Raw genomic sequence first — 12760 nt, 5'->3', positions numbered from 1 at the left:
ACAGAGATGGTCCAGTCCAGTGGTTTCTTAATCTTTTTGGGGCAGGGGAGGGAGGGAGGGATACAACAGTGGAATCTCCTTTTTTTTTTTGGTGCCATGCCACGCGGCTTGCAGGATCTTAGTTCCCCAACCAGGGACTGAACCCGGGCCCTCAGCAGTGAAAGTGCAGAGTCCTAACCACTGGACAGCCAGGTAATTCCCCAGTGGAACCTTCTTATGTAAAATAAAAACAGTGGAGGCTCTTGCGGTGAGGGAAGAGGTGGGGCTATGTGTGGAAACCTAGAGCTTTGCCTGCTCAGTGGCCACCTCCCTCATCCCTGCACCAGATGCTGAGGCACCTCACTGGAGTACTGTTTTGTAACCACTGTCTCGGTCAAAACGTTTTATATATATGAGAATGTACAGGTGAGAGAGCAAAACTGACTTATGCAAGGCTACATAGGTAGAATAGGAAGCTCAAGACTATAATTCCCAATTTAGTTTTTTTTCCCACTGAACTACACTATTTGCAAGAAACTTGCAAACTTGTAACATTATAGCCTTTTAGAGTTAAGATGTATTGGTTAGAAATAAAAGATGGTCTTATGTGTGTTTAGCAAGGAACACTGTAGAAACAGAATGATTCCTACCTTCACTTAGAGATGGACGAATTGGTGGTGAAACCAATGGGCCAAATGTCTCTAAATCAAATCGTCCAGTTCGGGATTGAGCCTTCAGCAACCAATAGCGTTTCTCCAGATCAATGATGTCTGATTCCTCCACTGAGAGTCAAATGAAACAAGATTATAAAACCTCAGGCTTCTCCTCTGGGCAGTTAGTTTATCCTGATAATGTAACTTCTAAGGATATATTTTAATTTCCCAGTTAAATTGTTAAAAATTACCTAAAACAAAACTCTGAAAGACAAATACATTATATTTAAAATGGAATGAAAATTAAATTCAAATTAACATATAAGAAGCTTTAAAATGGAAAAAAATTTTTTTTGCAGTTCCCCATTTAAATCCAATATGTAAAACAGGAAACAACTGAGACCTTTATGGCTTCCCACACCATTTTTATCTGTACTCATTTTTGGTAATTTTCAATCTGTATCTCGGATTTAGTGATTCTATATACATATTCTCTCCTGGCTACACTATAAACATCCTAATAGCAGGATACCGTGTCTGATCCATCCTGTCGATATGGTAACTACACACATTCAATACTTATTAAATAAATGAACATGACAAAAGATGTTATAAGTAATAAAGTCAATACATAAGACAGAGGGTAGAACAGGATTTATAATGTGATAGGTAATAGGGGCATCATGAAAATCTTTTTCTCCTCATTCATCAGAAGATGTATTTAAAAAAAAAAATCACAGGTAAACTCCAACTATGGTTACATTCTATATGTGCATTGTTGTTGCTGTTGTTTTTTTTCCCTCCAAGGAACTAAAGTAAGATTTGGAAAACAAACAAGGTGAGTCTTTCCATTACCCTGGCTTTCTGCCTGCAGCCTCTTCCCAGACCTTGGCAAGGTATGAGGAACCTAAGCAGTGAAATTTCACTGAGTTAAGAATAGAACTTGTAGTTCAGGGAGGTTGAGGTAGATCAAGTTTACAGGGCAGAATACTGGAGAGGAAAGAGTTATGTAGAGAAAGAGCTCCAGAAATATGAACAGGAGTCTTACTGAGTTTTAGCAGAGTACTAAGCTATGTATGCATAGAGTGAAATTCATTGAGGCTGGGCTAGGAAATGCCTAAGTTCTGACCAGCCAGAGCGGAGATACCTTGTTGAACACTGGGAGCATTCACAGACTCAGAGGGTCACTTAATCAGTAGGGGAAAAACTAACTCTTAGAGTAAAGGCTACTCCAGACTTGCCCCCAAAAGACTTTAAAAAAAATTCTAGAAAATATCAACCTGATCCACAAATAACTGCCTATCAAAACAAAACAAACTTCCTATTTTAAAGGATGACAACAGAATCCATTAGCCATATAACATTCACAATGTCTAGCATCCAAATATATATATGTACATAAAACAGCAGGAAAAAGCGATCCAAAACCAGGATAAAAACCAGTCAATAGAAAAAGCCATAGAAATAACAGAGATGATGGAATTAGTAGACAAGGCTTTAAAACATCCATTATAAATATCTCCAGAATTTAAGGAAAACCATGACTATATTGAAAAGGGAAACGGAAACTATTAAAAAAAAAAAGTACCAAATGAAACTACTAGAGATGAAGAGTACAATACAATCATCCCTTGGTATCCATAGGAGATTGGTTCCAGGACCCCCATGGATACCAAAATCCAAGGATGCTCAAGGCCCTTATATAAAATGGTATAGTATTTGCATATAACCAACGCACATCCTCCTGTATACTTTAAATCATCTCTAGATTACTTATAATACCTAATAAAATGTAAATGCTATATAAACAGTTGCTGGTGTGTGGCAAATTCAAGTTTTGTTTTTTGGAACTTTCTGGAAAAAACTTTTTTTCAAATATTTTCAATCCCCAATTGGTTGAATCTGTGGATGCTCAATCTGTGGATATGGAGGGTCAACTGTACTTGAAATTTTAAAAATTCATGGGAGATTAACTGCAGATTAAAAAATACAGAGGAAAGGTCAGTGAACCTGAAGACTGAGCAACAGAAACTATCCAAATGGAAGCATAAGGAGAAAAAAAAAGTCTGAAAAAATTAGTAGACTCTTAGTGACCTGTAAGACAATACCAAAAGTATAGCATACATGTTACTGGGGTCCCAGAAAAGAGTGGGCAGAAAATATTTAAAACAAATAACAGCTGAAAAAATTTCAAATTTGATTAAAACCATAATCCCATAGATCCAGAAGTTCAGTGAAACTTGTGCAAGAAAAATTCAAGGAAAACCAAACCAAGGCAAGACACGATCCAACTGCTGATAAAGTAAAAATCTTAAAAGCAGCATGAGAGGGGAGAAAAAATACATTACAAACACAGGAACTAAGATAAGCAATGATTTCTCTTCAGAAACAAGGGAGCCAGAAGATTAATGGGGGGGAAAAAAGGGTTTGAAAGGAGAAAAAAAAAAAAACTGTTAGTCTCAAATTCTATATCCTATGAAAATATCCTTCAAAAACAAAGGCAAAATAAAGTATTTTTTTGACAAACAAAGGCTGAGAGAATTCATCAATAGCAGAACGGTACCAAAAGGAATGTTAAAGGATGTTCTTCAGACTAAATTAAATGATACCAGATGGAAATCAGTATCTACACAGAGCAATGATGAAAACAGGAAACACCCAGTCCATAATGTCCATCTGATATCATTAATCATGACAGATTTTGGATAGAAGTTTAGTTGTAGCTTTGGTTAGACTAAGTTTACCTCTAGTTCAAATGTTCTGAAGGTGAGCTCAGATTTCTATTCAGGAGAGCTCAGAAACTGCTAGTTTTTGAACCTGGAGATCTATAAACTCCAGCCTGAAGGCTGCATACATGTTTGTATAAATAATGTTTTATTAGAACACAACAATGCCATGTACTTACATTTAGTTTATGGTTGCTAATGTGTTACAATGGCAGAGTTGAGTAATTGTAACAAAGAGCCATATGGCCTACAAGTCTGAAATATTAACTATTTGCCTTTTAAAGAAAATGTTTGTCAATCCCTGTGTTGAAACTGCATAACCACAGGACTTCAAGACTGCAACTCCATAAAATGACAGCAGCTCAGGACCACAGAGCCTTGACACTTCAACCTTCAAGATTTTGAGACTTCAAAATTATGAGGTCATGCAACTGCCTAACCCCAGTCTCAGCAAAATTTCCACAGGACAGAATTACAGGGCGGAGATGATTATCTTTGCACTTGTGGTTCCTTCAGATTTAAATCTGAAACGGGTTTTTCAAAGTTTGGCTGGCTTCTTCTTATCCCAGCAAAGACTGTCCTCAGGCAGGCTCACTCTTCTGGCAGCCTTAGCCCCAATCTCAGCCTCTGGCCTCAGAAATGAAAGCACCTTTATATCCTTTGATTACCTAGGAAGCACTTGTCCCTCTGGAATTCAGTTTTTTTTTTTTTTTTTAAGATTTCTTTGTATTGAAATGTCTTCAGTGGCTTTAAAGATTATGATTGTTTGGTTTATGTAGTGATTTCATGTTATTAAAATGGGAATGAAGATCCTTCATGTCTTTCTATTTCCCAACCTAAAGTAGAACCCTTCCCCTGTTATTTAACATGATTCTGAAAATTCTCACCAATGCAATAAGATACAAATGTGAAGTATAATGTTAGAAAATAAGCAAGGTTATTATTTGCATATAAGTAGAATGCATTCCAAAAAAACTCAAAGAGAAAACATTTAAAAATTATAATTGAGTTTAAAAACCTGTAGGGATATAAAATAAATATATAAAAATCAATGCTTTTCCTATATCTCATTAATAACATGTAAGAAAATATAAAAGAGAAAAAGCATAACAATAATAGCAATTTCCCTACAAGAAACAAATATCCAAAAATAAAAGTCAGTAAGAAAATGGGGGTCAGATTATATAGGCCACTGTAAGGACTTTGATTTTAAGTGAAATTGTGAACCACTGGAGGATCTAATGCAGAGGAGTGACATGATCCAACCCACAGGATCACACTTGACTGCTGAGTTAAGAATAGCCTAGGGCTTCCCTGGTGGCGCAGTGGTTGAGAGTCCGCCTGCCTAAGCAGGGGATGCAGGTTTGTGCCCTGGTCTGGGAAGATCCCACATGCTGCAGAGTGTCTGGGCCCGTGAGCCATGGCCTCTGAGCCTGCGTGTCCGGAGCCTGTGCTCCGCAACGGGAGAGGCCACAACAGTGAGAGGCCCGCGTACCGCAAAAAAAAAAAGAATAGCCTAGTGGGCAGCTAAGAACAGAAGTGAGTTTAAATCATCAATACACGCAATTAAAAAGCATTAAGACTACAATAAATTAACAAGTACAAGACAGACAATTCATAAAAAGCGGGGGGAGTTAATTTCACTAAGAATAAAAACATCATTTCAGAAGAAAAATTTAAGCAGAATCATGCTGCTTCAAAACGTTTTTAACACTCTTCTTGCAAGATACCTGCATGGCTATTACAACTCTTTCAGATCTTTACTCGATGTCATATTCTCGGATCTTCTAAACTGCACCCCATCCAATGATGCTCCTTCATCCCTCTTCCCTGCTTTACTTTGTTCTCGAAGACTTATTTGTTTTCTTTGTTGTTTCCTCCAACTAGAACATGTGCTCCTTGTAGGCAGGCTTTCTGGTCTATTTTATTCATTGCTATATTCTAAAACTTAGAATAATATCTGGTACATTTTGAGCACTCCAGAAATATTTAATGGACAAGTAGCTTACAAGTTACCTGGCAAGACAAGAACAATGTATTTTAAATTTCCAGTGATTTCAAAGTATTCATTCTTACTCTATTCCTTACCAGTTTTGGTTTTTCTGTTTTTTTTTTTTTTTTTTCTTAAAGTTTTTTTGGCTGTGCTGTGCAGCTTGAGGGATTTTAGTTCCCCAACCAGGGTTTGAACCCGGGCCACTGTAGTGAAAGTGCCGAGTCTTAACCACTGGACCACCAGGGAATTTCCACAGTTTTCATTTTTTTTTTTTTAACAGAAGTATCTACTTCAAATACCCAGATGACTGAATTTATTTAAGAGGAATAATTTAAACTTTTAGCAATAGGGAGAGTAATTACAGGAGTTTGATATATAAATTGCCTCATTTTCCTAAATAAGATGTCTGTTTACCCCATTTATTATGTGAAAGGAAGAAAGAAAGAGAAATCTGTTCCTCCAGAGAAACAGTTTTCCCAAATTCTAAATTTTCTTCCAAGTAGTAGATCTTCAGATTAAAAAAATCTGACACTGAAACCAAAGGTGGAAGACAGAAACTATGTCCTCATTTTTATACATCTAGGTACTGAGCATATAATGGGTATTCAATAAGTACTTCTGATCAGTTGGTGTTTAGTTTATACACTAAATTAGAACACAGAAAATTCATATCAACTTCCTCCCAAATGTTTTTACCTTTGAAAACTAAGTTCATTAATCTCCTTAAAAAACACAATTTTTTTTGTTGAAGTAGAAATGTGGAAAGACAAGTAAGTAGAACGTATTTGGAAGACAAAAATGATCAGATTGGTTATGGCTACGGCTCCCTTTTAAGTTTATGCGATCTGTTCATTTATAGTTACAGACTGTAATTTGTTAATCAAATATTTGTAAAAGCATGCTAAAGTAAATTATATATATTATCATTACCCAAATATTTTACATGAGTTGGCAGCTGAATTGCTGAGGAGAGGAAAGATAACTAACCTTATTTTCACTGAAAGAAGTTAGAGGTTAACAACTGCAGTAGTTACTCTATTTGCAATTCATAAATAAATATCAAAACTTATACTTTACTAGCTAAATGGGAATGAATTTATCACCCACCTATTGATATAATTTTTTCTGGTTCACAACAGCAGCATACTACAACATTCTAAATAGTTTCTAGCCTGCCCTTTGGGCCATCCTAATCAAGTCCCACCTTACCGGAGGCTCCAGCTACAGAAATTGCTCTTTAATGCCAGAATTGGATTCTTATTTAAAAACAAAAACAAAGCCAAGCAAAATATCCAAGTATTTTCAAACAGTAACACAGTTCTTTAACATTTCTGAGGAAGCAACCTGTTCTCAAAAGCAATGACCTTCTGCAATCTATTTAAGCCTTACATCATTTACAACCAGATAAGAGGATAATGAAGGAGGGACATGCAGATTTACTAGGCAGTTTATGGCCTAAGAATCACTGAAGTACTTTTCTCTTACAGAAAGGAGGCTTTAACATTGCAAACTAAAATGTGGCAAGGGAATATAATAATATGCATATTTTTAGTTGAGATAATAAATGCTAAAATAAAGCATTTGAGTTATATAAATTTGAGTTAGATAAGAAAAGAAAACCAATCAAAATGAGTTCAATGGCCCTAAAATTAGCCCAAAATACTACATTAATTACCTCAGTATCCAGATTCTACTACTTAAAAGAAATCACGCTTATGATACATTTTAGGGAAACTCTAAAAAACATATTTACAAGAAAGAGTTAGCACACATATTTTCTTCCAAATAATATAGCTAAACTCTATGAAAAGATGATCATCATTAAGGAAAAAAACTCTCAATTAGTTCTTAAAACATAGTTCTTAAAATCTTAGTTCTTCCAATTACCTATTTCACTGTTGGTAAATGGGGAATCATTCACTGACCTTGCCTGGATCAAATGAAGTTAATTATTAAAGAGAAATTTAAAATAATAATCATTTGAAGGTATCCCAAGGGGAAAAAAAAGGAAATTGGAAAAGTGAAGCTGCAAGATTGTCTAAAGTGAGTCTGAGGAAGATGGCTCACCACAAACACAGCTATCACATGACCACCTCCTTTTACCTGCAATTACAAGCTGCTTATGAAAGATTAAAGAAAAAAATGACTGTGTGTCAATAAACTGTCTTCAAATCCTAAAATGATACTAAGCATGCACTCTGGGGTTCAAACATCCCAATTTTGGCACCTATTAGCCATTTGATCTTGAGAAAGTTTCTTTAACTTCTTGTAGCTGTGGTTTCCTCATTTTTAGAATGGAGATAAAATGAACTTCAGAGGTGGCACAAGGATTAAATGAGATAATGTTCAAGGAGTATAGTGCCTCCTTTAGTAAGGGCTCAATCTGTATGTGGTAAGTTGGAACCTTCCAAAGCATTTTTGGGAAAAAAAAAGTACAGGAGCTATATGTCAAGATCATTTAATATTCTACATTCAATAAAAACATTTTATGTACCTGACATTGCACTAAAAATTATAGACATGACAGTGAACAAAATAATTATGCTTAGATTCTAATAGAAGAGAAAATGGGTCATTTTAATCCAGTGTGGAAAGTACAATGAAGGAACAGAGACACAGGGTTTTCAGGGAGCACATAAGCAGTGAGGCCCTAGAAGTCTTGATATTTAAAGAGGTACACACAGAACATCTTAGGGTTGACCAGGGAAAGGAAAACTAGTGTGGCAGAAGAAGGATATTGCAAGCAGAAGTAAAAAACCATGTGTAAAAGTCTCTAGGAAAATCAGGTAGTGATAGGACAGAAAAACAAAAAGAATAACCGTTGTATTCTGCTATTATTCAAAAATAAGGAAGAGGATAGATAACCTATAGAAGGATTTATGCTATGGACACAAGATAAAAGACAAAAAAACAAGAGAGAACTTTACTTTCCAGTGAGTGACAAAAAAAGAATGTTAAAGATGGCAGTTCAACCTAGAATTAGTAGACAGTTCGGTTAGAATGTAGACGTTTCAAAGGTTAGCATCTAAAGGATGAGCCTTCAAACTCAAGCAGAGAGATGCCAGACTGTGATTGGATAGGACTATGCATGTACAATAGTAGGGGATTTGATACACTGAACTAAATTTGTAAAAAGCTGATTAAAACAAATTACATTTTGAGTTTATAGTCCGTGGCTCCAAATTCCAACACTATGTAGTGCTAAATAACCATGAACAAAATGGGTGGGGAAAGGCTATTACAAGAAAAAGCCAAATGACTAGTTAGTCTTAGAAAGTAGGATCTTCTTTCAGATATCAATAATAATAATAATAAACTTGTACCAAACTATTTCAAACATTTAACTATACAGAACATGTTTATGTTCTCTATATATGTTCTCTGATTCTGAATATCAATATGTTTAAAAATTAACTTGTCATTAAAAACACTATATATTTGATGAAAAAACAGCTTTTTAGGAAATCTAACCTTAGGTATTTAAACAGCAAATTATAAAAGAAAAATATATCAGTCTTGATAAAAATCTAGTTAAGATCTACTCAAGCATAAAAACTTGGACTTTTGGCTAAAGTTCTAATTCAGGGAATTCCCTGGCAGTCCAGTGGTTAGAACTCAGTGCTTTCACTACTGAGGACCCAGGTTCAATCCCTGGTTGGAGAACTAAAATCCTGCAAGGCGATGCAGCCAAAAAAAGTTCTAATTCAATTTCTTAAACTTAAATGAAAGGTAAGGTAACAATAGTTTGGAATCTGAAGTTCTAAAAACTGTACTGGCCATGACAAAGTCTAAAATCTTGTCTAAATCAAATCAGTTAGTTATTCTAACTCTGTATTGAATACAAATAGCGCCCCAGGTTCATTTGTGATTTACATGGAAGAGAAAAAATTTGATTAAAAGTGGCAGTATGTTCAACTTACTGTGACTTCAAATTTTACTTTATAATCGTATGTGAAAAAGTAATTAAAGGCACCTGCACTCTAACATAAATGTTATTTACAAGTGAAAAATTATAACTCCTTTTTGTTTCCTAGATACCTTGGGTCATTACACAAATTTAAATGGAGTCAGTGATGCTTCAAAATAAATATTTTCTGTTTACTTATAAATCAGTTAATAACATTCTCTATTTTTATCCTGTGTTTCCACATTCCTGACACATTATTTGAAAAGTTTAATGTACCAAATATTCTTTGAGTGAAAGAGCCTGCAAAGACATCCACAGAAGCTGAGAATTTATAAATAATATGATAAATCACAGACATCAGAATGTAAACCTACCCATGTCAGAATTTCTGTAAGAAATTTAGCAGTAATTCTGACTCTGTCATAATGCTTTCATAGGAAAGTTCACTAAGAAAGGAGCCATTTGCTGAAGCCAGCAGCAAATGAGTTGCCTGTTGTACTAGTTTATTTTTGTTCTTTATTTTTATAAATTCTAAAATAAAAGAAAGCAAACTGGTAAGAAAAACACTTTCTTCCCACAGACATGGATGAGTTAATTTTTGTACTGATCTACAGTCCTCTCTTAGAAAACTGCTTGCTCCCAAAACAATTACTCTCTGGAGAAAGTGGGATGAAGCTCACTGACATTCCCAAGCCAAGTGTTCACTAATACAAAAGGATGCAGGGAATTCCTTGATGATCCAGTGGTTAGCACTCCATGCTTCCACTGCAGGGGGCACGGGTCTGATCCCTGGTCAGGGAACTAAGATCCCTCATGCAGCGCACGCAGGGCCCAGCCAAAAAAAAAAAAAGAGGATGCATATTCATTGTAAAGCACCTACCTATTCTATACCAGGCATAATGCTGAGTCCCTTAAAAAAGGTACTATCTCATGTATTCCTGAAGGGTAGCACCATATACCACCCCAAACATGCCACTTTAGCATAAGGGTTATTTTGAGTTGAAGGCAATTGAGAAGAAGCTGATACCAAAATAAAAGCTCTCCAGCTCCCCCTATTAGCCTAATTTATAAAGATGTCTTACCTGCCCTTCTACCAGGAAGAAGTTAATCAACAGAGACCACTCTAGATACTTATCAACCTGGAGATAGCACCAAAGGAAAGAATCTACATAACAAACCTTATTAACCAGCCATATCAATCAACAGTTTCTCCATGTATTTGCCTTCCCACAATGTGCCATCCCTAGCAGCTCAAAGTCCTTTTCTTTTGTCTTGTCACATCTCCATAAAATTATTGCTCTTTGCTAAGATGCTGTATAAGCTCAAGCTCTAACCACCCCTTTGAGTTACTCATCACTGAAAGTTCTGGTACATAAGTAAGTTAGTTAAGTATCAATAGTAAGAAAGTAAGCTTATGTTTTTTTCTTGTTATCTTTGTTAGTCTAATTTAAAGGGCCCCACCCAATGAAACCAAGATAAGTAGAGGAAAATACTTTTCCTTCCCCACACTCCTTACAACATATCTATGAGGTACAGTTGTATCATTATCCCTGTTTTCCAGATGAAAAAAGAAGTTCATAGAGATTAAATTTCCCGCAGCTACATGAATAATAAGTAGCAGGGCTAGAGTGTCTGACTCAGAGTCCGAAGAACTCCTAAATACCACATGAGTATTATTTCTCAAAAAAATATATATATATATATTCAGGCGGGGGCACTGAAAAGTAGGAACATCAAATTCCTTGCCTATTCATGCCAGAATTTATCTGTCAGAACTTCTGGTGACAATGGAATGAAAATGAGAGGGAAAGTAGCTGGTGTATAACTAGTAGCCAACTCATAAATTATATGTACAAATAGCACTTGATACCCAAGGTCCTCTACTCAGTCAACAAATACTTATTTAAGGCTTGACACAGGGTGAATAAAAAAATAATACAGACTCTCTATGATTTAAGAGAGATGACATGTACAAATAAATGGAATGCTATAAATAATTATAATACAAGGACAAAAGTGATAAGTTCATTCAAGAAGGGTACAAAAATGGTGTTATGAGAGTTCAGAGGAAGGAGAGATGATTTCTCACAGGAAGGCAAGAAAGTGTTTTATGAAAACCAAGCAGCATGTGATTTAAGTCTTCAAAGATGACTAAGGTTTATAGGGAGAATAAAAGGGAAAGGCATTCATTCTAGTGTTAAGGAGTAGCATAAGCAAAAGCCCAGTGTAGGAACAATTCTGTAACCACAGGAAAGAAGAACAGTAGAAGTTAACACTTAGGCCTGTGTTGTGGAGGACTAAATACTGTCCCTCAAAAATTCATTATCACCTGCAATCACAGAATGTGACCTTATTGGAAATAGGGTCTTTGCTGATGTAATGAATTAAGGCCCTTGAGTTAAAATCATCCTGAATATAGACTGGGCCCTAAATCCAATGACTGGTGTCCTTAAAAGAAGAGGAGAGGACATAGACACACACAGAGAGAAGGCCATGGGAAGACGGAGGCAGAGATTGGAGTTACGCTGCTACAGGCCAAGCAAAGCCTGGGGTCACCAGAAGCTGGGAGAGACAAGGAAAGATTCTTCCCTAGGGCCTTCAGGAGGAACAAGGCTCTGTTAACACTTTGATTTCAGCTTCCAGAACTGTGAGAGAATACATTTCTGTTTTTTCAGTTTACAGGTTGTGGTAATTTGTTACAGCTGCCCTAGGAAACTAATACAGCTTGGTTAAGGACAATTAGTAGAGGGCTATTGTGAAATAGTAATATTGACCCTGGTTCCTGCTAATATTTGCTCTTTGACCAAATTCCTGTAATTTCCTGAGTGACAGGAATCTCTGACACAGAGCTCCTAAATTCTTCGCAATTTTCTGGGTGATAGGAATCTTTTGTTTTAATGTCTGAGATGACTTTTGGTAAGCTCTTAGAAAGGGTCTGGTCACTAGAAAGACCAAGCCATAATTAGAAACTCAGAACTTTCAGCCCCATTCCCCATTCTTTGGAGAGGGAAGATGAACTAGAAATGTAGTTAATAATCAGGCATACTTATGTAATAAGCCTGCACAAAAATCCCCAAAGCACAGGGTCTGGAGAGCTTCTAGATTGGTAAACACATCTACATGCCAGAAGAATTGGGGCATCACAGCTCCACTGGGACAGAAGTTCTGTGTTTGGGGCCCTTCCAGATCCTGCCCTATGTATCTGTTCATCTGTATCCTTCAACATATCCTTTATTATATAATGAATCAGTAAATGTAACTGTTTCCTGAAGTTCTGTGAACTGTTCTAGTAAATTACCAAACCCAAGGAGGGGGTCATGGGAAGTCTCATTTATAGGTGGTTGGTCAGAAGCACAGGTCACAATCTGGACTTGGCGTCTGAAGTGGGGAGCAGAGGGGCAGTCTTTCGAGACTGAGCCCTAAAACTGTGGGGTCTGTGCTAACCCCAGGTAGACAGTGTCAGACTGAACTGAGATGCAGGACACCCAGTTGGTATCCATAG

The 12760-nt window shown here is 36.3% G+C and overlaps 1 protein-coding gene across 2 annotated transcripts in view; it reads right to left on the bottom strand.

Annotated features, from left to right (window-relative positions):
- The window catches only part of USP32 (ubiquitin specific peptidase 32), a 197142-nt gene that overhangs the window by 73116 nt on the left and 111266 nt on the right, over positions 1-12760 (bottom strand). For both annotated transcript variants that reach the window (XM_024757701.1, XM_024757702.1), the window contains exon 6: positions 630-761. In XM_024757701.1, the coding sequence (XP_024613469.1) occupies positions 630-761 (132 nt within the window). The remainder of the gene's footprint in view (positions 1-629; positions 762-12760) is intronic.

The sequence above is a fragment of the Neophocaena asiaeorientalis genome, unplaced genomic scaffold (genome assembly GCF_003031525.2).
Source record: "Neophocaena asiaeorientalis asiaeorientalis breed wild unplaced genomic scaffold, Neophocaena_asiaeorientalis_V1.1 scaffold327, whole genome shotgun sequence".
NCBI classification, from domain to species: Eukaryota; Metazoa; Chordata; class Mammalia; order Artiodactyla; family Phocoenidae; genus Neophocaena; species Neophocaena asiaeorientalis.
This window is presented reverse-complemented; position numbering and strand designations above follow the sequence as displayed.